A 12694-nucleotide genomic window follows, 5' to 3' on the forward strand; every position below is an offset into this window, starting at 1 on the left:
ATGCAGGTCCCAGCGGTGAGGATCGGGCGGAGTAAGTACCGGGCACTTTATTCGATATGCTCCGGCGCGACGGCGATTGAAGCTTTGTCAGACAGAGCAAGAAGTGGCATGCAGAAGCGAGGTGGGAGTTAGAGCTCCCTCACCCCAAAGCCCGTTGGCGGTGCTGACAGCCTGGCGTACCCGAGTCCCCGAGCCGCAATCAGCGTTGGTGATAGGAGGGGCCGCAGGATTGAGCGGTCCTGCCGTCCGGCTGAAGCGTCGCAAGGCGCGCGCAACCTGGTCGCACCGACGGTGACGATTTCAGCTGCGCCAGCGGCCTCAAACCTATCCTGGCGCCATGCACGTAGTCAAATGCAGAAGAGAAGGTGAGCAGCAGCTTCAACCTTGATTACAGACGCATCAAGTCCGAGCGGAGCGCCATGCGCGTGGGAGTTGGATCAGGGCCTGCAGCTGAGCTCTGTTTCTGACCCAGAGCGGGACACGGAGATACTCGGCTCTAGCGGCACACAGGGAGCATGAGGTCCTTCGCCCCTCTACCGAACAACAACAACAAATTGGTCCTTAGGGTGAGCGGACGTGTGTGTGCGTGAGCGCTGACGATGCACCTTCACTTCTGGGAGTGAAGACGTTGCGTCTAAATTGGTGGTCGTGCCATTGGTGACGCTATGCTGGCGCCACGTCCAGGCTCTCTTCGGCAGGCGAGCATCGGCTCATTCATCGTCGGAGCCCGACCGATCACTATGGGAGGTACAGCTCTGGTGAGCAGAGTTGAGACACCCTAGACAGGCTAGTCACAAGGGACTGAGATGAGCGGCGTTTGGGATGCTTTGAGGTCTGCCAAGCGCAATTTTGAGTACCGATCGACAGAGAGCAAAGTCATACCACACTTCACGTCATTCAGCCTGCTGGTGCATACCTCTGCAAAACGTGGAGGTGGAGATTAGAGACGGGACAGGCACATCCAGCGGGTCTCATGTCCTTGCGTGTGCCGATTCCTTTGTGTGCTGAGGTGTCGGAGGGTGTAGGGTGTGAGATGAGCTCAATTTCATTCGCACGCTGAAGACTTCTGGACCCTCTAGTCTTCTGAGCTCTCAATGTCTAGAGCTCTCTTCTCTGACAACTATCTCCGTTAGCGAGGGCGGGGCTGGCAGAGGCGAGCTTCCGCACGGAGACTCGAGGAGGGATCTTTAGCCCGACGCCGGCACGGGCAGATGGTGCAAGCTGACGTGGTGTAGGCGGGGAAGAAGAGTGGCGCCAGAGCAGAGGCGAGTGGAATTTGCTGACACTGGCCTGCAGGGCTTACTTTGAAAACGCAAGACCCACGTTGAGACGGAGCTAAGCAGACGCGCTCAATTTGAATTGCATCCATGCAGCAAAGGGGCCATCGGGCGCATCGCCAGAGGCATCCCAGTGGCAAAGGCCGTACAGCGCTTTCAGATCCCGACAGGCATGCGACCACGCACAACCTTGGGCGCGGTGGGCACATGGGTAGGCGAAACCTCGTCCCCTCACCTCTACCCCTCCTCTCCACCATCCCATCCTGACCACGATAATCTCATCTTCCCAGCGTCCGATATTCGCTACGCTGCCAACGACTCATAGACGCACAGCCATTGCTTCTCCTCTTTCACCAACTCTCCTCATCCCCTTGACCTCTTTACCTGTCCCTCGACTCCAGTCAAAGGTTCATCTTCTCACGACCCTTGTCTCCCCGTCGAGGATAGTTCTCCTCTGTCACAAGACGTTGGGGGTCTCTGCTGCCCCTACACATCACTTCATCATTCTGCTTTAAGCTGAAAGCCGAGGTTCTGTCGGCCCATACGGTTCCGACGTAAATTCAATAGATTCTTCGACGCTTTGGTCTATCAAACTCGATCAGTCTCTTCCCTCCTCTTCGCTCGGAATTTCATCTTACAAACAGAGACTGCTCGAAACATCCCAAGCAAATTTCACTATTCTCAAATGTTGCCGTATCAGCATACAGTCGGCCAACAGCCAGCACACGTCGGAGGAAGGACGATTGATGGGCCCCACCTCTCCGCTGGACATATGATCAGCTACCCTTCACATGTTCAAAGCCAGTACCAGCCTCATGCGCACCGAGGATTGAGTGTCTACGGTGTTCATCCTTCGCCGATCCATCAAATCGACGACAAGACCCGACGCACCGTTGCATATCCTTACCTTCCTGAGGCCAAACACTCTGCCTCTAGTCCTCTGCGAAGCCCCACTTCGCGCACTCACCCACACAGTCTTTCCCAAGTCGGTCACCTCCATCAACGCTCTACTTCCGACGCTGCCTTTTCTGGTGCATCTCCTGCATCGCTTTCACGACGGGATTGGAATGCGTCTCATCCTGCCTCTGCAAAGCAGCTCTCTTCTCCTACTGCTACGAGTCTCTCATCGCCTTCCCTTACATACACTGGCCATATCAAGACGTCTGCAGACGCCATCCTGCTACTCGCGGCTTGCGACTTGCCTCCCAACGCCTCAGTCTCTGGAGCGTCAGGTCCTTCTCCTACCGGGTTCGCCTCGACGTCGGCTTCTCCCCCGCCTCGCCGAATTCAACGACGTCTTTTAGAAGCGGAGCGCGTCGACCTGGTCAAGTCTGGCAGCGTCTTTGCCTGGGACGAGGACGAAGCTGGCATGCGTCGATGGACAGATGGTCGATGCTGGAGTGCTAGTCGTGTCAGTGGCTGCTTCCTCACCTACCGCGAGCTTGAGGCCCGCAAGAGGTCGCCGAACGATCCCACTGGTCCACGCACCAATCAATACAAGGTCGATGGGTTGATTAAGCAGTCCTTCAGTATGATCACCACTTCCGGACGCAAGGTACACATTGTATCGTACTACACCAAGAAGGATCTTCGTGAGGGCCGTCTCGGCAGGGTCAGCGAAGACCCACGCTTCGTCGGCGAAGCTGGAGGCGAGTGGGGTCTGCACATCGACGAGGAGGAATACCCTGATCCCGTCGCTGCTCTTGACACTCCCTCAGGCGGCCATGATGGTCAGTCGGTCGGCAATGAAGAAGACAGCCCTGACAGCCCCGCGACGGCCAACGAAAGCGCCCATCCTTCATCGACACCTGCCGCGAGCCGATCAACACAGGCAACTGGGACATCTGTAGGCCAATATCAGATTTCGTCTGTATTTGCGTCTACCTCCCCTTCGCTCGCCGTCGCACAGTCGGCTTCGCTGAAGCGACCCATGGAAGGTGCAGACGGGCTCAACCAGTCCTCCATGAGTGCGAATCGTCCACCACTCAAGCGACTCAGGTCGTCTTCGACCGGCGAGCTGAAGCGACTCCGTCTAGGTGGAGGCGCTAGTGGGTCTGGCACTCTCCTGACCGAGTCAAATATGCGCGATGCTGGTTTCGAGACTGCACACGACCAACAGCAACGGCAACATGAGCAGCAGCACTACGTCCGTCGAACACAACTTGGCGGCGATTCCACTCCTCAACAGATCCCTTCTGCGATGCAAGCGGAACGTGACGGCAGTGCAGCTGCTGGTGCTCTTCTCAGTCTGCGCCTCAATGGTCCGTCAACGGTCGCTCGCGATTCTGCCTTGCCTCGGCCTAGCTTTCTTGACACTCTGATGGGTGGCCAACTCAGCACGAGCTCACTAAGTGCATCGACTCCGATGTCTACCGGCACTCATCCCCGGCTTTCCTCCACCCGTAGCTACGTGGACTCTGGCAATGAAAGTGGCAGTGGAGGAACACCCCTGACCACGCCGGAAGAGAGATCGCCGACTAGCAAGGGCCCCGTCAAGGAGACGGCGTCTTCATCAGATGTGCGACGCCGATCCGACGGCGCTATGCCCATCGGTATCAGGAGCGACTCAGATAAAGACGCACTGTCTAGATTTGGCGTAAGACTATGACATCACGCCTCAATGGTCGCCGTCAGCTCTCATGGGTAGCTTGCCAATGTCCTGCATCACAAGTCGGCCCCTCGGCTTTGCACGGTTCCCACCATTCTCTCGTCAGTGTCGACTCAGACATCACACTCGTTAGTACAATGACATGCGAAGCGTCACACAGGGCTCAGCTCGATGGAGCACATAAGCAGATAAACCATCTCAGAGTCCACATCATCCTCGTCACATCATCGCTTTTCCCCCTCTCGTATCTCCATTCAGTATTCTCGCACCGCGATGCTTGGCTCTGATTCTCTCTGGCCAACTCCTTTGCCACACGCTACCATCATACTTCCACATCTTTTGTGGCATAGGTGCCGGGATATATATTCGACGATCACAGTCGCAAGTCACCTGAAAATTCTCCTCGTCGTCAAGACACGACCTGTATACACACCTTCTCATCGCTTACTACTCTCACTGATACGCTCGCCTTGCTTACCCTGTCCTCGGTGGTCTTCCTCCCTGTATCTTTTTTGACTCGTCTTCTCGTCATGGCTACAGCAAGCAGCTGACGATACACCTGCAAGTCAGACTTCTAATCTTCTCGCTTGTCGATCGATAATACACGTCACTTTTGCAAATTTTCCTTTTCCCACATCTCTCTCTCTTGCTCTGAAGTTTGCGTGCGTGCAGATGCAATTGGCGAACGGTCCAATGCAATGCGTCCAATGTGTCCCGCTCTTTGCTTCTTCGTCCACTCGAGCTGTTCTGCAATTCACACGCGCTGCTACCCGCCTTGAGTGCTTGTGCTTGAGCGTGCGCTTGTGCTTGCGCTCAGGCTCAGGCTATGCTCATGCTCAGGCTCAGGCTCAGGCTCAGGCTCAGAAGAAGAAACATTCCGCATAGCGAGTGAGTGGCAACGACGACGGTGGGATCTCGGCTACGGGTTTGATTTAGCTCTAGACTCCGTCGGTTAGGCTAGTCGGACCAGTTCCGGCACGGCACTCAGGACTCCACCGCCTATTGCCCCCTCGTCCCGTGTGGGAGAGGCAGTCGCCAGTCGCCACCCTTTTCTCCCGTCTGATCATGCCGCCTGTGTGAAAGTCGTGGCCTCGCTTGGCAGATGTGCTACTGCCAATCGCCACGCGTTGCATTTGAGAAGTCGGTCGAAGGGAGGAAATTTCATCGTGACTAATGAGCAAAGAGAAGAGAAGCTCAGGCAGAGAGGAGAGGTGCGACAAAATACGAGACGCGGAGGTCCGATCGGAAATTGTTAGGAAGCGGAAAACGATGACAAAATGGGTACGAAGGACCGAAGCGATCTTGTCTGAAACAGACGAGTGATGTGCACATGGGCCTCATTTACTGAGCCATGTAGCCTCCACCTGCCTTCTGCTTCTTGGACAGGGTAGGGATGACCAGGCAGATGAGTGCAATGGCCATACTGCCTACACCGATGATCCAAGTGCCCGTTGCATACCCGCCTGCGAATCGGTAGCCGATGGACCAGCCGACACCCCCCAGGTTGCCTGACCCACCGACTAGACCACTCATAATACCATTGATCTCAGGATTGACGTGCGGCACGAGGGAGTAGGCAGCTCCGTTGGCCGCGTCCATGAAGACGGCCATTGCGCAGATCCCACCCACGAGTCCAACGGGATTGAGTCTGGGTCCAGTGAGTCCGATCCACAGGAGGAAGACGCCCTGCATGAAGACGAGGAACATGTACCAGAACTTTTTGAAGTGAACTCCTTTACCCTGCGGAGCCTTGGCGTAGATGTAGTCGGCTAGAAAGCCTCCCGCGGGACGGGTGACGACGTTGAGCAGGCCAAAGATGGCGGCGACTTGGCCGGAGTGAGTCTGTGTCCAGCCCAGGTGGGCAAAGTGCTGTAGGTACCAGCTGGAGAGGATAGAGTTGACCGCAAGCTCACCACCAAAGGAGCACGTGTAGGGAAGAGCCAGCATGAAGGTCTGCCAGGTAAAGATGAGGGGGACAGCGGTACGTAGCGAAGGCTTCTGCACCACCTCCATCCGTGGAGCACCAGCGATCCCCCTGTTCGCCTCGTAGTCGGTGTCCTCGATGATGTGGTTGTTGCCACCGGCTACCTTTTCGCCAGAAGGCTTGCCAACGGAGTCGCTGGAAGAGGTAGCGGAGATCTTGGTGTCGCCGACAGTCTCAGCTACAGCCTGAGCTGTAGCATTGTGGCGATCCTTCCAGGCTCCGAGCGGAATGTCATCGCAGAGAAAGTAAGCACCAGCAGCCGCGCAGAGGAGCAAGATGGTGGGGACGATGAATGCAATCCTCCAGGCGACGTGGGGAGTGTGGCCCCTGTCCCTGACCAGACTGTCGAAAACAGCGGGCATGACAAAGTAGGTGACACCAGCTCCGGCGTTACCCCAGCCAGCAGCAAAACCGTTTGCAGTACCGACAACTTCTCGATCATACCTGTGATGCAAGCGTAGGAGAGTCTACGATGTGATTCCTGGCGGTCTTTCCGAAGGGGGCGATGGGTATGCACAGTGATCAATTCTACTCACCAGCTGGAGCACCAAGCCATGGCGGGAACAAAGGTAGCACCGGCAAGTCCAACAAAGAATCGAATAGCGTAGAGTCCGTTGACGTTCGTAACGGCTCCAGACAGACCACAGGGGATAGCAGCACCGATGAGAATACCGACCATGACCCTACGGGGACCAAAAGCATCACAGAGGGGACCGACGCAAACACGCATCATGAATCCGGCGATGAGGGCAATGATGTTGGAGTTCAGGACTTGCACGGGGGTCATCTTGAGGTCGACTCGGATGGTACGTGCGAGAAGCGGTGGGAAGGCGTACCATGCTGCGAAGGACAGCATGAAGGAAAGCCTGGGGGAGGAAGAGTAGGGAGGCATGCAACGAGTATGAGCAAATAGGCCGCATGAGACCTCCATTCTTCGGGGTGCCCATCACTCACCAGCTGAAGAAGAATACACGACCGTGGCGGTCAATAGGGTTGACAATGGGGAGCTGCTTGGCCTTGCCATTGAGCGGATTCACCTCAGGGTGACCGAGACAGAAGCGAGTCATGGTGAGGCTTGGGGAGGGGAGCTTGAAAGGATCGGTACCGAGACAAGAAGAGGGAGCGACGAAGGATCTGTAGGGTGCGGTGTCGGTGAGGCACTCACGTCCGACAATCTGCCTCGTGTTGATATATATGCTTTTGGCAACCCCCCAACTGTATCTAGCACTGTACAATCATGCTCTGGAGCTTCCGTACCTCTTCTTCGATTCGAGTGTGAAGATCCTTGACTTGGCGAGATAACGGACACAGCACGCTGTGACTTACAGATCGAGGCAGGTCGAATGGCATTGTTCATACCGGCATTTGATTGCTCCGAAGATGACACCCCGCCACCATCTTCATGCCCGATCAGAGGCAACGCAAGGGTTTCTTCCTTCCCCTCTTTATCTCCACCGATCCATGAAGTTCACGAAGACGGGACAGCTGCGATCACTGCTCGTGAGTTTGGCAGCGTGCCCCCTCGGCCTGGCTGTGGATGGTGGTGAGAGGCGTAGGGCCTACAGGAAGGTCGTGAAGCTCGAACAAGGGCCTCGAGGTGGCTGCTTATCTTTAGCCCAGCTGGACATGAATTGGGCCATTGCTCAAGAGTACGAGGGCACAGCAAGAATTCTCTGCTGTGGGGGACAAGCGCCCTTCCAAAGTTGGCTTGGCGAGGCAATTGCGCTCACCGCTGTGACAGGGAAGTCTTGGTTCCGATCACCCGCATTTCGAGGGCGCCAAGCCACGCAAGCCAGGCGCGGTGTGGGGCGAGGTCTTGGCAGCTGGCAGTCAGCACCAGCGCTGGGCTGGGGCTTGCGTGAAGGTCTCGAGGTGAGGAATATTAGCAGCCACAGAGGACATTCGCAAGGGTCATCAAGCCCGGAAGCATCTTCTTATCTCTCTGAAGCAATTGCCGGCCGACAGGCACACCAGGATCTTCCTGACCAGACCCAAGAGGAACTAGCAGCCTCAAGGTTGCTAGCACTTCTTCCCCTCGCCACTCTTATCGGACAAAGTGGTTCACCGTTCAGAGTGCGACGAGACCTTGGTGTGCTCGGGCAAAACCAACTTCAACGGCATCTGCCGACAGTGCGAGGCTTTCGATGCTAAGGTCCATCGCGTCCGACTTCATTGCTTACTTCTCCTGCCAAATTGACTCTGTCTCTTCACTTTCCCAGAATCAAATGACTTTACCACCATTGAAAGGTGTGCTAGGAGGATGACCAGGCGAGATCCAAGGCGCGGCTACCCACCGGAGGCGTACGAACTGCGTGTAGCAAGGGCTGCGATCATAAGCATTCACTACAGTAATGTTGACGCCGATCATCGACTACAACCTCTGCACAACCTGATCTGCTTCATCTCGCTACCATCTTTCAAAACGAGAAGTTCAAGCATTGCACACCGATGAGAAGCTTACTCTCCTCTGCACAACGGTGACAAGCTTACTCTCCTATCGGGGGAGCGCGGAGGTCCACCACCGGAGTCATGGGCGGGGAGCACCCCACCACCGGCGGACTTGCAGAGCCGCGTTGGAAAGGGGTCGAGCTGCTAACACGTGTTCTCCAAATATAGCAGCGTCTGGCCGAGGCGCGAAGCGCATCTCACCAAGGCGGCACTGGAGATCCGCGCCGAGATGCCAAAGTCCGCGATAGTGCGGCACGAGCCTTACGACCGTGCTCAGCAAGTAAGCAGGGACTCAGCGAGTAAGCCGTTAAGCGACCCGATCTCAACAACTCCTCATCGATTGTGTACCTAAAGCGAGTCACTTCGGGTCTCGAAGAACGTACATTAAGGTGACACAGGGGTATCCGTTTCCTCGCATCGCTCTCCTCAAATCCTGAAGAGCAACTCCTCTGCCCACCTCATCGGCTTCCTCTTCATCTGTTGTCGATCTCCATCGGCTTTGCAACCATGTCGTCTTCCACACATCCTTCGGAGACCATTCTGTCTCCCGAAGAGAAGCATGTTGACGCAACGTCGTCACCAGATCCCACTGCACCAATCTCGCCGGCCGAGGAAAAGCTCACACCGGCAAAGGTAGCTGCACCTCCAACTCCCACTGTCCTCACCGCTCCAGCCTGGCTCTCCGTGGCAGGAGCCTCGGCCTGTCTCTTCTCGACTTTCGGATTCTCAAACGCCTTTGGCGTATTTCAAGACTACTATGAAACGACTTTACTGCCAGACTCTTCGCCCAATGCCATTGCGTGGGTGGGAAGCGTATCCTTTGGACTCATCTTCTTAGGCGGAATGGTAGGTGGCCTCTTGATGGACCGCTTTGGCCCGCGTCCTCTGTTCATCTATCAAGCCATCGTGTACCCGCTGTCGGCCATGCTCACGAGCTTGTGCACAGAGTACTATCAGATTCTGCTAGCTCAAGGTATCCTGCAGGGTCTGTCGCTGGCGTGCTCCTTCTCAGTACCAATCGCCTGCTGTATGATCTGGTTCAAGGAGAAAAAGGGAATTGCAATGTGAGTCTGGCGAGGCGAGTGAGGTGGACCATAATCAGCTCGTGCTCGTGGGACTGACGCGTTGAGCGGCATCTCTTACCCTCCCCTTTCCGCCTCAGTGGCATCGTTGTATCATTTTCGTCCTTGGGAGGCGTCGTGTGGCCAATCATCGTCAAGGCTCTTCTGGACAATGTCGGCTTTGGCTGGACCTGGCGCGCCATTGGCTTCATCGTCTTTGGTCTGCTATGCTTCACCGCCGCAACGGTCACTTCACCTCTTCCGCAACACCAGACTAATCTGAGACTCTTCAAAGGTAAAAGCACTAGCCCTGAGAAGGAGAGTGCGCCAGGACCTGCACCACCTCGCCAACCTTTCTTCTACGCAGAAGCCTTCCGACACTTGCCATACGACTTGTTCGCTCTAGCCTACTTCTTCGTCTTCCTTGGCCTCACTTATACATTGTTCTTCCTGCCTACATGGGGAGGTACAAAAGGCCTCAGCAGCAGCTTGCAAGTGTACTCACTGTCGATACTCAATGCTGCGAGCATCTTTGGACGATTGTTGGTGCCAATTGCAGCGGACAAGCTGGGCGCCTTCAACTTGATCATCTTCTGCGCTGGAGCATGTATGATCATCGTCTTTGCCTCGATGGGCGTGACAGGTCCAGCGGGCGTTCTCGTGGTAGGAGGCTTTTACGGTTTCACATCGGGAGGCGTCATCTCTCTCCTGGCCAGCTGCACCGCCTCTGTCACCCCAGACCTCCGACGTATCTCCTCGGCCCTGGGACAACTCTCTGCCTGCGCAGCCGTTGCTGCACTCTTGGGCTCGCCCATTTGCGGATGGATCATTGCATCCCCCGCTGGATTTACGGGAGCACAGGGATTCTCTGGTGGAAGTCTAGGATTGGGCGCTCTGCTAATGGTGAGTTGCGGAAAGGGACAACTCAGCGAGCAGGGTCTCATTAGTACGAGAAGTAGAAATGTTAGAATGGCTGACTGACGTGTGTCCCACCCCCTCGTCCGGCTGACCATTCTTTCCCCTGCAGGTGGTGACACGCCTGAGATTGTCCCGATCACTTGTAAAGGCAGTCTGAACCACAATGTACTCTACTGTATAGCCGCACCCGCGTAAGATATGATTTTGTGGACAATATGATGTCGGGAAATCGTACAGTGCTTTTTCGTTGATAAAGGGTGAGATGAGATGTGCCAGTGACGATTTCCCACTATGCCCTCCAAATCTTGACTTGTCGGTCCCGCCCGCCACTGGCAACCTTGTTGCCGACAAAGTCCACACAGTACACCTCGTCGTCGTGCCCTGGCAAGTCGACTTTGATCTTGTACGTCTTGAGATCCCACACTTTCATCGTTGAGTCTTTGCTGGCGCTGACGAGGAGACGCGAGTCACATGACCAGGACAGACGATACACTGATGAGACGTGACCACGCAGAGTTGCGATGAACTTGCCGTCTCGACCGTTCCACAGCCTCACACTCGAGTCGAAGCTGGCGCTGGCGATGAACCTCCCGTCGGGAGAGAAGGCAACGTGGTTCACGCTCTTCTGATGGCCGGTCATCCTCGTTAGGGGCTTCTTGGGTGTGATGCCTCCCGCCTCGCCAGCAGTCCTGTCTCCCCCCACCTGCGGAGGCCAGAAGAACAGAGTGTGGTCCTCGGAACCCGAGACGACAGTCTCCGGCTGCTGAGCTGTGAACTTTTTGAAGCGCTTGAGAGCTGCCTGCTGGATCTCTCCGGCCGAAGAGCTAGCCAGGCTCAGTCCTTCGATCAGTCCGCCCTTCCGCTCGTCAAACGCGCCAGCTTTGAGTAGAAAGTCGGTAGAGAGGGCAAGCGTGTTGACCCAATGAGCGTGCGAGTCGAGAGAACGCAACAACTTTCCGTCTGCGCTGTCCCACACCTTCACTGTCCTGTCGTTGGCTGCAGTGTACAGCACTCCGGCGCCGCTGGAAGTCGTCTCCCCGCCCCACCGCACAATATTGACAGAAGAAGAGTGGGCGCCAAGGGTGAAGGCGCAGGTCCGTGTGGAGGTGTTCCAGACTTTCACTGTGCCGTCCTTGGACGAGGAAGCTAACCGAGGGGAGGAGGCGTTCAAGTGAGCCGGTTCAAAAGCTAGCGAGGTGATCCACTTTGTGTGGCCCTTCAAGACCTTTCCGGGAGGAGACGCATGGCGCAAGGCCCTCTTCTCCGCCACCTTCATCTTTGGCTTTTCGGTCGGCATGACGCCCCCTGCTTCTTGAGCAAGGGCAGCCATCCGCTCCTCTTCCACCTGCTTTCCGCTCTTACTGCCCCACCCCTTGACACCATACGACTTTGAGTCGATGCTGTCCCACAAGTAGATGACACCGCTCATATCTCCTGTAGCGCATCTCCGCTCCAGTGGGTCCCAAGCGGCGGTAAGGACCCAGTCATTGTGGCCCTTGAGGGTATGAAGAGGCAACTCGGCATCCACGTCCCATAACCGTGCAGTCTTGTCGCCGGCAGTGGTGAGGAACAGTGAAGAGGAGGGAGAGGAAATGGAATAGAGGATCGGAGAAGCGTGGCCTGAATGGGTACGGAGTGGCGCAGAGAAGCGTGAGTACGTGATGTGCGACTGGGAAGCGGTATTGTGCTGACTCACCGCTCAAGGTATTGCTACACCGCCTCACTGGCCTGACTTTGAAGACTGCCTGTGGCTCAAATACGATTCGCAGCGTGTCTTCGGCGCTGAGGTCGAGCTTGCGAGCAAAGGCAGCCTGCAATACGTCTTGCGAGATGGAGGTGGTGATGTCCAGACGTGTGGGCTGTGTTGAGGTGCCTTCACTTGTAGAGACGTCCAGATGGAAGGCAAAAGGCAGGTCCTCGTCGTCATCATCATCGTAGTCCTCCTCCTGCGACTCGCTGCCATCATCCACTCTCCTCTTCTTGCCTGCTCTGCTCTGCCTCCGCAGTTGGTTAACGATCATCTGCAACTCTCTCTGCCCCGTATTGCCAGCTGGCAAGCTGATGGAAGGCCCCAGTGTCTCACCATCGACGGAAGACTGGAGCTGGATGATGACATTGTCCGTTGTGGGGTTGAGCTTTCCCTCATCAACGAGTGCTGCAACTCTCTTTGACTCGGCGGCAGCGTTGAGCCTTTGCCTCTTGGCCGTGGGAATCGGAGCGAGAGTGGCCATGGTCCTGACCAGATTCCTCTATGTACAGATGAAGATGAAGGTATGGATCTGGGAATGAGCAGTGGTAGCCGCTGGCCCTTTGCGGCGGGTGTTGCTTCGCCCTGTACCGCCTGGCCGCCCGCTTATTTCCAAAAATCCTGCTTCCGTTGCGCGAAGGAATGGGAGCG

At 56.2% G+C, this 12694-nt stretch overlaps 6 protein-coding genes across 6 annotated transcripts; 4 read left to right on the forward strand and 2 right to left on the reverse strand.

The window, feature by feature from the left end:
* The first annotated feature begins 1357 nt into the window (after positions 1–1357).
* Positions 1358–1877, forward strand: BCV69DRAFT_172733 (hypothetical protein). Its single transcript, XM_025489508.1, has 2 exons — positions 1358–1476; positions 1568–1877. The coding sequence occupies exons 1-2, from the start codon at positions 1450–1452 to the stop codon at positions 1790–1792; spliced, it is 252 nt and encodes an 83-aa protein (XP_025348682.1). The 5' UTR covers positions 1358–1449; the 3' UTR covers positions 1793–1877.
* Positions 1878–4021, forward strand: BCV69DRAFT_172870 (hypothetical protein). The gene has a single exon (XM_025489512.1). The coding sequence runs from the start codon at positions 1963–1965 to the stop codon at positions 3883–3885; it is 1923 nt and encodes a 640-aa protein (XP_025348683.1). The 5' UTR covers positions 1878–1962; the 3' UTR covers positions 3886–4021.
* Positions 4022–5122: 1101 nt separating this feature from the next.
* On the reverse strand, positions 5123–7092 carry BCV69DRAFT_172745 (MFS general substrate transporter). The gene is made up of 3 exons (XM_025489509.1): positions 6824–7092; positions 6406–6735; positions 5123–6313 (listed from the first exon to the last, which is right to left on the reverse strand). The coding sequence occupies exons 1-3, from the start codon at positions 6934–6936 to the stop codon at positions 5227–5229; spliced, it is 1530 nt and encodes a 509-aa protein (XP_025348684.1). The 5' UTR covers positions 6937–7092; the 3' UTR covers positions 5123–5226.
* BCV69DRAFT_172787 (hypothetical protein) lies at positions 7083–8422 on the forward strand. Its single transcript, XM_025489510.1, has one exon. It carries the CDS (start codon positions 7250–7252, stop codon positions 8018–8020), a length of 771 nt encoding a protein of 256 aa, XP_025348685.1. The 5' UTR covers positions 7083–7249; the 3' UTR covers positions 8021–8422.
* Positions 8423–8479: 57 nt separating this feature from the next.
* Positions 8480–10472, forward strand: BCV69DRAFT_172839 (MFS general substrate transporter). Its single transcript, XM_025489511.1, has 2 exons — positions 8480–9381; positions 9480–10472. Exons 1-2 carry the CDS (start codon positions 8825–8827, stop codon positions 10357–10359), a joined length of 1437 nt encoding a protein of 478 aa, XP_025348686.1. The 5' UTR covers positions 8480–8824; the 3' UTR covers positions 10360–10472.
* On the reverse strand, positions 10465–12609 carry BCV69DRAFT_282247 (WD40 repeat-like protein). The gene is made up of 2 exons (XM_025492293.1): positions 11993–12609; positions 10465–11916 (listed from the first exon to the last, which is right to left on the reverse strand). The coding sequence occupies exons 1-2, from the start codon at positions 12525–12527 to the stop codon at positions 10586–10588; spliced, it is 1866 nt and encodes a 621-aa protein (XP_025348687.1). The 5' UTR covers positions 12528–12609; the 3' UTR covers positions 10465–10585.
* Positions 12610–12694: the final 85 nt, after the last annotated feature.

This window comes from Pseudomicrostroma glucosiphilum (genome assembly GCF_003144135.1).
Source record: "Pseudomicrostroma glucosiphilum strain MCA 4718 unplaced genomic scaffold BCV69scaffold_5, whole genome shotgun sequence".
Lineage (NCBI taxonomy): Eukaryota > Fungi > Basidiomycota > Exobasidiomycetes > Microstromatales > Microstromataceae > Microstroma > Microstroma glucosiphilum.

What these genes read in the sequence shown, in the direction of transcription:
- BCV69DRAFT_172733 (XM_025489508.1), top strand. Translation starts at nt 1,450, where the DNA reads ATGCGACCACGCACAACCTTGGGCGCG. An exon ending in CACGCACAACCTTGGGCGCG is followed by an intron (nt 1,477 to 1,567) that starts GTGGGCACATGG and finishes TCATCTTCCCAG; the next exon opens with CGTCCGATATTCGCTACGCT.
- BCV69DRAFT_172870 (XM_025489512.1), top strand. Translation starts at nt 1,963, where the DNA reads ATGTTGCCGTATCAGCATACAGTCGGCCAACAGCCAGCACACGTCGGA.
- BCV69DRAFT_172745 (XM_025489509.1), bottom strand. Translation starts at nt 6,936, where the DNA reads ATGACTCGCTTCTGTCTCGGTCACCCTGAGGTGAATCCGCTCAATGGC. An exon ending in CGTGTATTCTTCTTCAGCTG is followed by an intron (nt 6,736 to 6,823) that starts GTGAGTGATGGG and finishes TTCCTCCCCCAG; the next exon opens with GCTTTCCTTCATGCTGTCCT. An exon ending in ATGGCTTGGTGCTCCAGCTG is followed by an intron (nt 6,314 to 6,405) that starts GTGAGTAGAATT and finishes CTTGCATCACAG; the next exon opens with GTATGATCGAGAAGTTGTCG.
- BCV69DRAFT_172787 (XM_025489510.1), top strand. Translation starts at nt 7,250, where the DNA reads ATGACACCCCGCCACCATCTTCATGCCCGATCAGAGGCAACGCAAGGG.
- BCV69DRAFT_172839 (XM_025489511.1), top strand. Translation starts at nt 8,825, where the DNA reads ATGTCGTCTTCCACACATCCTTCGGAGACCATTCTGTCTCCCGAAGAG. An exon ending in GAGAAAAAGGGAATTGCAAT is followed by an intron (nt 9,382 to 9,479) that starts GTGAGTCTGGCG and finishes TTTCCGCCTCAG; the next exon opens with TGGCATCGTTGTATCATTTT.
- BCV69DRAFT_282247 (XM_025492293.1), bottom strand. Translation starts at nt 12,527, where the DNA reads ATGGCCACTCTCGCTCCGATTCCCACGGCCAAGAGGCAAAGGCTCAAC. An exon ending in GTGTAGCAATACCTTGAGCG is followed by an intron (nt 11,917 to 11,992) that starts GTGAGTCAGCAC and finishes GTACCCATTCAG; the next exon opens with GCCACGCTTCTCCGATCCTC.